Source organism: Plecotus auritus (assembly GCF_963455305.1).
Source record: "Plecotus auritus genome assembly, chromosome: 7".
Classification (NCBI taxonomy): domain Eukaryota; kingdom Metazoa; phylum Chordata; class Mammalia; order Chiroptera; family Vespertilionidae; genus Plecotus; species Plecotus auritus.
Window position 1 is genome coordinate 44,635,791 of NC_137774.1, and position 13,547 is coordinate 44,649,337.

Consider the following 13,547-nt stretch of genomic DNA (forward strand, 5'->3'; position numbering starts at 1 on the left):
GGAGACCATACCAGATTACAACTCTTCACATTCATAAGGGACACACTCAAGGGGCAGACTCAGTGAGCACCAAATCCCCACTGAAGCAAGTCTTGCCCCATATGGGTGTCTCTAGCACAGAAGTTCTCCCAGCGTAGACACAGCTGATCCTCACAGCCAATTGGCCTGGAGGTCAATTCATCCCAGTGATACCAACAACAATCAAGGCTTAACTACAACATGACTGTGCACACAGCCCACAAAGGGGTGCACCAAGAGTGTCCACCTCAGGTAATTGGGGAGGCTGAGCCAATGGGCCCTACAGGACACCTAGCACACAAGGCCATGCTATCAACACAGGGAAGCAGCCAAAATGCAGAGACAAAGAAACAGGTCACAAATGAAAGAAATGGAGGAAAGCAAACTACTGGATATAGAGTTCAAAACCACAGTTATAAGGTTTTTCAAGAATCTTCTAGAAACCGCCGATAAATTTAGTGAGACCCTCGAGGATATGAAAAAGGACCAACTAGAAATTAAGCATACACTGACTGAAATAAAGAATAATATACAGAGATCCAACAGCAGACTAGAGCAGTGGTCAGCAAACTCATTAGTCAACAGAGCCAAATATCAAAAGTACAACGACTGAAATTTCTTTTGAGAGCCAAATTTTTTAAACTTGAAGGTCAATGGGGGAAAAAAAAAAAAGAAGACATATGTACTACTATTTGTAATACTTCAAACAATTAAAAAAAATAAAAATAAATAAAAAGTGAAAAAAAAAACAAAACAAATTTTTTAAACTTAAACTTCTTCTAACGCCACTTCTTCAAAATAGACTCGCCCAGGCCGTGGTATTTTGTGGAAGAGCCACACTCAAAGGGCCAAAGAGCCGCATGTGGCTCACAAGCCGCAGTTTGCCGACCACTGGACTAGAGGATCCCAATAATCAAAATATTTGAAATACGAAGAAGCAAAAAACACTCAACCGGAAAAGCAAAAAGAAAAAAGAATCCAAAAATATGAAGATAGTGTAAGGAACCTCTGGGACAACTTCAAGCGTACCAACATCTGAATTATGGGGGTGCCAGAAGGAGAGAGAGAGCAAGATGTTGAAAACCTATTTGAAGAAATAATGACAGAAAACTTCCCCTCTCTAGTGAAAGAAATAGACTTACAAGTCCAGGAAGTGCAGAGAACCCCAAACAAGAAGAATCCAAAGAGGACCACACCAAGACACATAAATGCCAAGGGCAAAAGACAAAGAGAGAATATTAAAAGCAGCAAGAGAAAAACAGTTAGTTACCTACAAGGGAGTACCCATACGATTGTCAGCTGATTTCTCAACAGAAACTATGCAGGCCGGAAGGGAGTGGCAAGAAATATTCAAAGTGATGAATAGCAAGAACCTACAACCAAGATTACTCTACCCAGCAAAGCTATCATTCAGAATTGAAGGTCAGATAAAGAGCTTCACAGATAAGAAAAACCTAAGGAGTTCATCACCACCAAACCAGTATTATATGAAAATGTTGAAGGGTATTCTGTAAGAAGAGGAAGAAGAAGAAAAAGGTAAAGATAAAAATTATGAACAACAAAGTGACAACAAATTCATATTTATCAACAAGTGAATCTAAAAATCAAGTGAATAAAAATCTGATGAACAGAATAAACTGGTGAATATAATGGAATCAGGGGCATAGAAAGGGAGTGGACTGAAAATTCTCAGGAGGAAGGGGGTGTGGGGATTGCGGAAAGAGATTGACAAAAATCTTTACACCTATAGACGAGGACAGTGGAGGGGGGGTAAGGGCATGGGGTGGGGTGGGAACAGGGTGGAGGGGAGTTACGGGGGGCTGGGGGAGAGGAACAACTGTTATAATCTGAACAATAAAGATTATTTTTAATGCCAATGCCTTATATTCCACAGGGAATGATTAACTAACATAGGGCACATCCATATTTTGGAATTCTCCACCCTTGCTACGTTCCACGGGAATAGCAAAGATTGGATCAAAGTCCACACACAAGGCACGGGAAAGTGGGAAAAGCTGCTGGGTAGTGAAGTGCAATATTGCAAATGTGCACATATGCAGGGCACACCCAACAGGAAACCTTTTATGTCAATTTGACTGGGCCACAGGGTGCCTGGAAGTTGGGTCAGTCCTATTTTGGGTGTGTCTGGGAGGGTGTTTTCCATGAGAGGAACATTTGAATTGGGAAAGCAGATTGCTCTCCCCAAGCGGGTGGGCCTCATCTTACCAGTTGAAGCCCTGCACGAACCAGAAGGCTGAGCCTCCGTGAGCCCCAGAGAGTTCTTCCTGCCTGACCCCCTCCAAATGGGGACATTGGCTTTTTCCTGCCTTTGGACTCGAGGGAAACATCACTCCCCTGGGTGTTTGGTCTGCTGCCTTTGTCATTCCACCATCCATCGGCTCTCCTGGGCCTCCAGCTTGCCTGCTCACCGCAGGACTTGGGTCTTGTCAGCCTCCATAATCACAGGAGCCAATTCCTTGTAATAAATCTCTTCGTGTGTGTGTGTGTGTGTGTGTGTGTGTGTGTGTGTGTGTGTGTGTGTGTTTAAAACATTTTTCACTAATTGTATATATTACTATTGTAATAAGAATAAAACAAAAAAATTAGTTGCTTAAAGGCCCTTCTAAGATTGGCTTTAGGATGATCTTGGAGGATGAAGTCTGCCCACTGCGGACATGTCGGTGACACCCTGTGCTGGACATCCATCTAGATCCGTTTGGGTCAAAAAGAGGCAGCCACGCTGAAAACAGCAGAAAAGTGTGCCACCAATCCCCCTCTCTTAGCAAACGTTCTTCACCGGCCTTGCGGCCCACGCCACCGCTCCCAGGCTGAGGGAAGTGGGGTGCCCCTGAAGCCTCTTCTGGAGGAGATCCCAACTGCAGGGAAAGTGCTTCCTCCAGGAGCCCCTCAGGCTGTGGGCAGCCCCTCCAGCCAGACCCAGCCAGCTCCATCCCGCACCCCCAGCCCCGGGGCCTTCCACTGAATGCTTCTGCTCCAAGCTCTTCCCTCCCCTCCCCTCCCTGATCCGTGTCCCTCAGGATTGGGGACCCAGGAGCAGCTGTCTAGGACTAAACTTTCTCCCAGACCCTCTGCGCTCCCTCTTCTTTGCACCCTGCATTTCCCAGTTCCAAATAACCAGTCCACACAGAGTGTCAAGCATTGGTTCTTCTTTTCCTACTCCACTGAGGAGGCTGCAAATGATAATCCTCACAGTGAGTAGCAGAAGGAGGCGGGATCTGTGTCCCCGGGGCCTGAGATTCTTAAACCACTTTGTTCTATCTTCCCTCAACTCCTCCCAATGCCTCTGACTATTCTTCCTTTCTTCCAAATCCCCAGTAGAGAAGCTGGGAGCAGGGTAGGGGTGGGGTGCAGGTGGAGATCTGCTGGGGTCAGGGCTCCTAGCCGGTGATGTTGCGTGTCATCTCACACGCCCAGCGCTGCACCTGCAGGCAGAAATCGTCGTTCCAGCGCCCATCATCCCGGACTTCGGCACAGTCTTCACTTCCGCCCTCCTCATGCCCCTGCCAGTTATTTGGTTCACCGAAGGCCCAGTTCCTAGGAATGCAGGACAGAGCTTAGACTCTGACCACCCATCCCAGCACCCCTCACTCCACCTCAGAAAAGCACAGCCTTGCCCAACCGTGTGGCTCTATGAACCACATTGAGCTTTGGCCTATGAACCAGAAGGTCACGGTTTGATTCCCGGTCAGGGCACGTGCCCAGGTTTCAGGCTGGGTCCCCAGTGTGGGGCTTGCAGGAGGCAGCCAATCAATGATTCTCTCTCATCGTTGATGTTTCTATCTCTCTCTCCCTTTCCCTTCCTCTCTGAAATTTAAAAAAAAAAAAAAAAAAAAAGTACAGCCTTGGAGAGTTCAGGGAACAGAAAGGAGCACGTGGGAGGCTGGAGGGGAGATGGTTGGGGAATTGGGTCCCTCAGGATGGGTGGGGTGGGGAGGAGGCGCTTACTTGTAGCTGTTCCCATAGTCTGTGCCGTCCACCCACTTCCAGGAGCCATCACTCTCAGTGAGACCTATCCAGGTGTGAAAGGGGCTCGAGTGCTGTGCAATGAATTTCTGGAAAACAAGTGGAATGGAGTGTCGTCCCTTGTGCTCCGTGCAGGCATTAGCTGTGGGCCCTCAGCCTGCCCCAGCCTCATCTGCCCCAAGGTGCAGCATCAGCTCCCAGCAAAACTAGGTCCTCGCTTTGTCCTTGGTAACCTTAGCTATTGCTTCGAGATAATGTACTGGGCTAAAGCCCCTGCTATGTGCTTCATGGGTATTATTTTATTTAACCCTCAGAAGCCCTCTAATGCTTCTGACTTAAGGACCTCGCGGTGGTTGGTAGAGCCCCAAAAGTCAATGCAGTGCTAAGTTTGTGACACTGCCCCCATCCCGCCCCCACTTCATTCTAAACCCCTGGCTGCTACCCCAAAGCTAGTCCTCCCCGTGTCTTCTGCCCACAACCTCAAACTTGGGATCCTGACTCTGGCCCTGTGCCTGCTGCCCCACGGAGCCTTCGGTGTCACCTGCCCCTCAGGGGCTTCTGCCCTGCTCCTACTTCTGTGTAGCTGTCATCTCCAGAGGTTCACCGGGTCCTGGGGCTTCCACTTGGACCCACTGCCCAGAGCCCCAGATGGCACTGCAGGTCTCGCCTACCCCTGCCACCACCACACCACAACCCAGGCAGCAATGCTCACAGGGAAGAGCCAGCCTGTTAGAATAGGCGGGCCGTTGTTTAAGGAGGATATTCATGGTAACATTTGCTGAGTCTTTACTATGTGATGGGAATCCTGCCCACTCTGCTCCTTTCACCCAAATGGCCGCCACATCCCAGGCAGCACACAGTGAGAAGGGCTCTCAGTGACCCCGCGCTCTGCACCCGAGTCCTGCCTCTAGTTAGTTCATCTTGTCTTGCGTTCTGTCTCCTGACCTGCTCCTCACCCCCTGCTCACCTGGCTCCTGCCCCTTTGCCCGAGCTCCTGGCTATAATCTCCCACCTCTTAGATCAGTGGCTGCTCCACTATGAACCGCCCAGCGTTCTGCCAACCTGCTGCTTCTGGACTCTTCCCCAGGTTAAAAAAAATTTAAAAAGTGGCCCCAGCTGGTTTGGCTCAGTGGATAGAGCATCTGCCTGCGGACTGAAGGGTCTCAGGTTCGATTCGGTCAAGGGCACGTGCCCAGGTTGCAGGCTGGATCCTCAGCAGGGGGTGTGCAGCAGGCAGCCAGTCAATGATTCTCTCTCATCATTGATGTTTCTATCTCCCTCTCCCTTCCTCTCTGAAATCAATAAAAATATTTTAAAATAATAATAATAATAATAATAATAATAATAATAATAATAAAGCGCCTGGCTGGTGTTGCTCAGTGGTTGAACCTATGAACCAGTAGGTCATGGTTCAATTCCCGGTCAGGGCACATGTCCGGGTTGTGGGCTCGATCCCCAGTGTGGGGTGTGCAGGAGGCAGCCAATCAATGATTCTCTCTCATCATTGATGTTTCCATCTCTCTCTCCCTCTCTTTTCCTCTCTGAAATCAATACAAATATATTTTAATAATAATAATAATAAAGCACCGGACCCAGCGCCCAGGGTTTGCATTCCAGGCGCCTCCTGCCTGGGGAGGTGTGCTTCACCTGCTCCTCTCTGGAGTTGATGACGACCAGGTGGGCGTTCTCCAGCTGGCAGTACTTCTCAGCCTGGGGCCAGGTCAATCCAGAGCGAGAAAACCAGTAGCAGCTGCCTTCATGCTCCAGCCAGCCAATGGGGCAGCATTCCGTGCCTGCAGAACGGGAGTGGGCAGGGAGGTGAGTCCGCTGGAGGGACAGGCGCACTGGGCCTGGAGGCTCCCTGTCCCTACCTCCCTACCATTGCTTCGCAGGAAGGCCATCTGACAGGACAGGATGCGCACATCGGCTGGGAAGTGCTTCAGGTGAAAGAGCAAGGTGGCGTGATCTAGGGGACAGAGCAACAGGCCCGGATGTGGGCAGTGAGGGCGTCCCATCTACCGGCGCCCCACACAGGACACACACACATCACTCACACTCACACTCATATGCACAACACACACATCACTCACCCCACACTCCATACATATGCTCACACACACACACACTCACATACCACACACCAAGGGGGGTCTCAGACCTGCTCTCAGCTCCAGCTGCTGTTTCTCCAGCTTGGCTTCCAGAGTTGTCACTTTGTCACTTGTGCTGCCTCCTGAGAAAGGGGAAAACTGAACAGGTCTCCTCCATTCCGCCTCCTTAGCACCCTCCACGCTCATCCACTGGAGCACCAGCCACCATCACTTCACCTGGGTCACAGGCTCTGCCCCCCAGCTCCCAACTCTGCCCAGTCTCCCTGAACTGCCACCTGGCTTTCTGAGGAACAAACCTGCTCAGGCCACTCCCCTGCCTGAATCCCCTCCCTAAGTCCCTATATTCTCAAAATGAAGCCTCGCTTCATTAACACAGCTTGCTTCCGTGGCCTGGCCCTGCCCACCTCCTTGGCAGATTCGTTCTCTCTACCTGGCACTGACCCCTCTCCTCTTCACCTGCCTATCCATCCTTCAAGGTCCCTCAGCCCAGGGATCCACTGGGGTATCTGCCCACACACCACAAACACACCCCTTTGCAGACCCCGCACTGGGCACCCACCTTGGAGTCCAGCCTGTGCTGCTAAGCGGGTGCCTCAACTACCCCACCACCGGCCCTCCCGGCCGGAGAGCGCCCTCACCGTGGAAGCTGAGCGTCCGGATCTCAGTGAGGGTGCTGGCGGAGAAGTTGCTGAAAGCATCTTTTAGGGTCCAAAACTCCCTTTGCATCTGTGCTCCTTGTCAGGAGAGAGAGGGCACCGGGCAAAGTGGAGGGGGCTGTGCCCCAGGTGACAGCCTCATCACTGTCATGGCACCGTCCCCCCCCCCCCCCCCTCACCGTCCCAGCACTGCTCCTTACTGCCTCCAAGTCTTCCCCTGCCATAGCTCTCACTGCCCCCGGCACTGCCCCTGGCACTGCCCCGGGCACAGCCTGTATCTCCTCCCAACATGGCCCATCCCACTGGCCTCTGCGATCCTCACTCTGGGACCCGATCACGCAGATGGCCACCAGCAGCAGAACGTTGAAGCCCAGGACCAGCAGGCTGAGCCAGAGGCTGGAGCAGAGAGTCCGCAGTAGAGGGGGCTGGGGAGGGGGCGCTCCTGCGAGGGAAAGGGTGTCAGGAGGAGAGCTGTTCAGAGCCCACCTAATGGGAGCATCCAGGGGAGCAGAAGTCTCAGGAAGTACAGCCCAGGTGGGTGGGAGGACTATGGGCTTTGACCCCAGCGTTTCAGCATTGCACACACATGCATTTGCACACTGGCACCCACATGAACACATGCATATGCACACACCTACACGTGCATGCAAGACACCTGCACATGACACCAATAGTCACATCATTGGTGTGTAAAGGCCCAATCTTAGACCCAGGGACCTAGGAAACAGGCCCTGTGTTCTTAAAATCCATGCCTGGGTTCCTCAAGCAAGTCTAAAACTGGAACCACCACCACCCAATTCCCTTGGGATGTTCAAGTCCAGGTCATTCCACCACGATCCATTCACAGACCACTCCCCACGGGCTGCTGTCCAAGTCCCATCCTCTCTCATCTTTCACCCCTAGAGCCTCCTTTCCCACATATCTCTGCCCTTCCACCCCAGAAACCCTTGTTCCTCCACTATAAACACTCCCCTCTTAGCCCTCAGTCACCTCACAGAAACCTCTCCCTCCCCTTGGTCAAGCTGAATCCTGAAAACACACACACACACACACACACACACACTTTTCATTTCACTCTCACACTCATTACTGATACTCCTTGGCTGGTCCTCTGACTGCTCTTTCTAATATTGTCCATTTAGTGGGCCCTTGTCCTCTTCCCAGCCTGCCCTACAGCCTATAAACCCTCAACTCTGGGTAGGCTCAACAACCTGTCTCCAGACCTCTGTCCGGACACCAGACCATCCGTGACTGAGTCCCACTATGCCACCAACCAGAGATCAGAGGCAAGTCATTCAATCTCTTGGCGCCTCCGTTTCCTTGTATCCACTTATACAATCTAACCATCAAACTCATAGAAACAGGGTGGGATGGTGGTTGCCAGGGTCTGGGAATGGAAAATCGGGAATTGCTGTTCAGCGGGTGTAAAGTTACATTTACACAAGACGTGTGAGTTCTAGAGATCTGCTTATGACACTGTGCCTAGTTAACAAAGCAGTATTGTGCACTTTAAATTTTGTTGAAGGGTCGATCCCAATTATGCGTTCTTACCACAATAGAAAAAAAGTGGGTAAGAACAATAGCTACCTGATTGGGTTGTTCTGAGCGTGAAATGGGTTTAAATGTGTGAAGTGCTGCATGGTCAAGTTAGAAAATAAAAGAAAGGGTCTGTGGAAACCAAGATGGTGGCATAGGTAAGCACCTAAACTGCTGCCTCACACAACAATTTCAAAACTACAACTAAAAGACAGAACAGACATCATCCAGAACCACAGGAAGGCTGGCTCAGTGGAAATTCTACAACTAGAAGGAAAGAGAAAAGCTCATGGAGAATCAGAGGAGTGGCAAAGGGCTGAGGTACAGAGACACATGCGCAGAGAGGAAGGGCGGCTGAGTGCCTGGCTGACTTTCTCTGGCGGGAGGGGGAAGGAAGCCCCCTACTGCACTGAACCCCAGTTCCGGGTGAAACCCCATGGACCCAGGCTCATACAGGAGGAGTCTGAACTGTCAGGTAGAGAGAAAGGCACACGGAGACTTGGAGACTCAAGGGAGCCACAGCGGACAGGGGTCTGGAGGCGCGCGCGAGAGAGTGCTCGCAGAGAAGACTGAATGTGGAGGTTGCCACAGGCTTTCCCTAGCGGAAGGGAGTCAGAAGCTCCTGACTGCACTGAACCCCAGTTCCAGGCGAGCCCCGGGGGACCCAGGCTCTTACAAAGGGAATCTGGACTGTCAGGCGGAAACTCAGGGGAGCCGTGGAAGGCAGAGGTCTGGAGGTGCGTGCGCAAGGGCAGGGCTGACGGGAAGCCAAGACTGTCTGCTCCTCCCTGAGACTCTGCCCCATCCACGCTGAGCACAGAGGCTTTTGCAGTTTTGCAGGTCTGATCCTATAAGGCTGTCTCCAGCACCAAACTTCTCCCGGCGTAGACACAGCTGATCCTCACAGCCAACTGGCCTGGAGGTCAATTCCTCCCAGTGATACCAACAACAATCAAGACTTAACTACAACAAGGCTGTACACACAGTCCACAAAGGGGTGCACCAAGAGTGTCCACCACAGGTAACTGGGGAGGCCGACCCACTGGGCCATATAGGAAACTTAGCACAAAAAGCTACCCTACCAACTCAGGGAAGCAGTGAAAATGCAGAGACAAAGAAACAGATCACAAATGAAAGAAATGGAGGAAAACAAACGACTGGATATAGAATTCAAAACCACGGTTATAAGGCTTTTCAAGAATATCCTAGAAAAGGCCGATAAATTTAGCGAGACCCTCGAAGATATGAAAAAGGACCAACTAGAAATTAAACATACACTGACTGAAATAAAAAATATTATACAGAGACCCAACAGCAGACTAGAGGAACGCAAGAATCAAGTCAAAGATTTGAAATACAAAGAAGCAAAAAACACTCAACTGGAAAAGAAAAAAGAAAAAAGAATCCAAAAAGTTGAAGATAGTGTAAGAAGCCTCTGGGACAACTTCAAGTGTACCAACATCTGAATTATGGGGGTGCCAGAAGAAGAGAGAAAGCAAGATACTGAAAACCTATTTGAAGAAATAATGACTGAAAACTTCCCCCACCTGGTGAAAGAAATAGACTTACAAGTCCAGGAAGCACACAGAACCCCAAACAAAAGGAATCCAAAGAGGACCATACCAAGACACATCATAATTAAAATGCCAAGAGCAAAAGACAAAGAGAGAATATTAAAAGCAGCAAGAGAAAAAAAGTTAGTTACCTACAAGGGAGCACCCATACTACTGTCAGCTGATTTCTCAACAGAAACTATGCAGGCCAGACCGGAGTGGCAAGAAATATTCAAAGTGATGAATAGCAAGGACCTACAACCAAGATTACTCTACCCAGCAAAGCTATCATTCAGAATGGAAGGTCAGATAAAGAGCTTCACAGATAAGAAAAAGCTAAAGGAGTTCATCACCACCAAACCAGTATTATATGAAATGCTGAAAGATATTCTGTAAGAAGAGGAAGAAGAAAAAAACATAAAGATAAAAATTATGAACAACAAATACATATCTATCAACAAGTGAACCTAAAAATCAAGTGAATTAAAAATCTGATGAACAGAATAAACTGGTGAATATAATAGAATCAGGGGCATAGAAAGGGAGTGGGCTGATAATTCTCAGGGGGAAAGGATATGGGGGTGCAGGAAGAGACTGGACAAAAATTGTACACCTATGGATGAGGGCAGTGCGGGGAGGTAAGGGCAGAGGGTGGGGTGGGAACCGGGTGGAGGGGAGCTATGGGGGGAAAAGGAGAAACAATTGTAATAATCTGAACAATAAAGATTTATTAAATTTTAAAAAAAAAAAGAAAGGGTCTGCCCAACATGGAATAATAAGTATGAGATTGGCCCTCCTCCCAGAGACACCAAAACAAGAAACAGCTAACTATAAGAAACAACCACTTTCAAGGCACCGGCCTTCAAGCAACACAGAGCAATGATCCCTGGGAGACAGGAGGCGAACAAGATGAGGCCTATGACTGTCCCAGCCTGTGCTGGGAGAAAGTTTTCAGGCCATGAGGCAGGGAGGGGCAATCCAAGCAGAGCTCAGCAGACTCCCCCAGTTGAAGAGATGGGGCCTAGAGTCTAAGGAGACTGGGGTTATTAGACATCACAGGACAAAGTATCAGGGGAGAGAGCTGCACAGAGCAGTCCAGAGATCTGTGTAGTGTTCCCGTCAAGCAATCGGCAGTAAACAAAACCACCTTAGACCAGGCAAAAACAATCTGCAAGGATTAGGGAGCAGTGCCTGGCACTCATACAGGTCCAGGAACAGTGCCTGCTCCCACCAGCCAGTCTGGAAAACATCACCTACAACGCACTGGGTAGCTGACCCAAGAAGCCCTTGCCCCGACCATGCTCCAGACCCACCTAACAAGTCATAAACACAACACCTGGAAGGACCAAAGTGATCCAAGTCACTTAACTACATCCCAGAATAAAGCTCAAGAATATTTAGAGGAATACAAATATATATCCAGCACACAACAGGTAGAATCACAATGTCTGCCTTCCAATCAAAGATTCCTAGACATACAAAGAAACAGGTAAACACATTTTGTAACCAGGAGGTTAATCTATCAAAACTGACCCAGAACTGACCCAGATGTTAGAATTAGCAGACAGGACATTAAAACAGATATTGTAACTGTGCTCCATATGTTCAAAAAATTAAGTAGAATATCAAAGAGAATATTTAAAAGGCCCATGTTGAACTTCTAGACATGAAAACTACAATGTATGAGATAAAAAATACACTGGGTGGAATTAATGGAAGATTAGACATACATAAGGAAAGATTTGTAAACTTTAAGACAAAGCAATAAAGCTATATAAAAAGAAACACCGAGAGAGAAAAAATTATTTTTTAAAAATTGAAATAGCATCAGTGAACTGTGGGTCCACTAATAGATGCAGAATTGGAGTCCTTGAAGGAAAGGGGAGGAGGGTGAGGCAGACACTGGCCAAAATGTTTCCAAATTTGCTGAAAACAGAGGCATATAAGGTGCTTGGAGAGTGGGAGAGGATGGCTGGTAGGCAGGAGGCAGATATCAGCTCACCTGCGCACTGACGCTTGCAGCACCTCAGCGGTGCCCTGCAGTGTCTCCATCGGGCCTGTTGGGTGAGCGCCTTCTCCCATGAAACCCCAAACCTCTGGACTGTCTCCAAACCACCTGCTTAAACGCAGAACCCTCTCACCTTCGGAAGATGCAACAATACCCCAAATCATTTTTGAGTGTTTACTGCATACCAGGTATCACGTGGGCATTGACAATGCAGAGGGAGTGAGGCAGATCTGGCCTCCTACTGCCAAGCCTTCAGTAGGAATGCCTGTGCCTCCTTCTGCTTCTGCCCTGCCCAGCTCCCACCGGCAACAGCACCAGCCTCCACAGTCTGCCAACCTCAGAAATGAGGGGTTTCTCTTCCCAGCACAGGCTAACCAGATCCTCTCCCTGAGCTCCAAGTCCCAGCCCCTCCTGTCTCCACAGAGCCTCACTCCATCACCAGCACCCACACACCTGACACACACACACCCCCACCCTAGCTCCAGCCCTTCAGCCTAGAATGGCTCGGGTCTCTCTTGCCTTAAAACCATTTCCTAGACATGGGCCTTCCATCAAGATCTGCCAGAGAAAGATCGGGGGTGGGGGGGTGTTGGGGGGGAGTGAGAATGTTCCAGAATATCTCTGTGTCTGTTGCCCCACCTACCCATCCCCACACCTTCCCGTATACACAGACACTCTCCTGGCTGAATGGGCTTTCCTTGCACACAGCACATGTCAGAAGGAAGAGGGGAGGAAGTCATCTCCAGCTCCCACTCACTCCCTCACCTCTGGGCACACACCCTTTCCTGGGGTCCTGAGGGTAGAGAGAAAGGTGAGGTCAGGGGGTAAACAGAGGTGTGGGCACCACACACCTACACACGTGGAGGGGCCTGGCCCTGCCCACGGAGTGAATATGACAGAGACCTCAGAGAGACAGAGCGGTCAGGAGTGAGAAGGTGAAGCAGAGCCCCAGAAACTGGGTACTTGCCTTTCCAAAATGCATCTGCTCTCCTGGGACTGTGTCCATGAGTGCCTGGTCCCTCACCCCTACCCAGCTGGTGGTCATTTTCCTCGGGGTCCAGCTGCTGGATGTCTTGGAAGTCCTTCTCCATGCTGGGTCCAGGGCCGAGCTGCACCTGGGGTTGAGTTGAGGCTGCTCTTAGGGCTGGGGCTGAGTTCGGGGCTGATGTTGGTGCTAAGATGCTAATTCAGGTGGAGGCTGGTGATGATGTTGGAAGTAGGGTGAGAGTAGATTGAGGAGACAGCTTGGGTTGGGTCCGAGGTTGGAGGTGAGTTTGGGGCTGAAATACAGCCAGTCCTGTCCCCTCTCAGATGATTGCTTAGGCTGTGGCATGGCCATGGGGGAGCCTTCCCTCCACACACTCATCTTCCCATCCGGTCCCCACTGCCCCTCAGCTACAGTCTCCTTAATATCAAACATCCCCAGTCCCACCTGCCTCCCCAACCTTGGTTACCTGCTAAAGGTGTGGAGGGCTTACTCCAGGTCCCGCGGGCAGCCCAGGCCCCAAGGCTAAGGAGGAGCTGGAGCCAGGAGAAGTGGGGCAGGTGGTGCTAGCAGGACAGAGGAGGGGAGAGGGCTGGTCCAGGTGAGGGCCCTGAGCCCGTGTGTCTGAATGTCCAAGTGGCTGTAACCTGGCATCTCCTGACCCCAGGGACTTTGGACAGTAAACAGAAGTGGAAATGG

General features: G+C 50.2%; 1 protein-coding gene across 4 annotated transcripts; it reads right to left on the reverse strand.

Moving 5' to 3' along the window:
• Positions 1-1,862: 1,862 nt before the first annotated feature.
• On the reverse strand, positions 1,863-13,535 carry ASGR2 (asialoglycoprotein receptor 2). 4 transcript variants are annotated; one of them, XM_080681749.1, is made up of 10 exons: positions 13,318-13,492; positions 12,831-12,978; positions 11,858-11,971; positions 7,089-7,208; positions 6,749-6,844; positions 6,161-6,232; positions 5,882-5,968; positions 5,650-5,795; positions 3,985-4,091; positions 3,164-3,573 (listed from the first exon to the last, which is right to left on the reverse strand). In XM_080681749.1, exons 2-10 carry the CDS (start codon positions 12,952-12,954, stop codon positions 3,417-3,419), a joined length of 1,023 nt encoding a protein of 340 aa, XP_080537875.1. In that variant the 5' UTR covers positions 12,955-12,978; positions 13,318-13,492; the 3' UTR covers positions 3,164-3,416. The 4 variants fall into 4 exon arrangements, with proteins under 4 accessions (XP_080537876.1, XP_080537875.1, XP_080537878.1 ...); XM_080681750.1 differs by lacking the exon at positions 11,858-11,971 and having other exon boundaries at positions 1,863-3,573; positions 13,318-13,535; XM_080681752.1 differs by lacking the exon at positions 11,858-11,971 and having other exon boundaries at positions 12,831-12,972; positions 13,318-13,474.
• Between the last annotated feature and the right edge of the window lie 12 nt (positions 13,536-13,547).

Bases quoted from the DNA above. Each gene is read 5' to 3' on its own strand.
- ASGR2 (XM_080681749.1), bottom strand. From the start codon at position 12,954: ATGGAGAAGGACTTCCAAGACATCCAGCAGCTGGACCCCGAGGAAAAT. The intron at 11,972-12,830 runs GCAAGTACCCAG...GCGTTTAAGCAG, and splicing joins AGCAGATGCATTTTGGAAAG to GTGGTTTGGAGACAGTCCAG. The intron at 4,092-5,649 runs GTGAAGCACACC...CTTGTTTTCCAG, and splicing joins TCAACTCCAGAGAGGAGCAG to AAATTCATTGCACAGCACTC.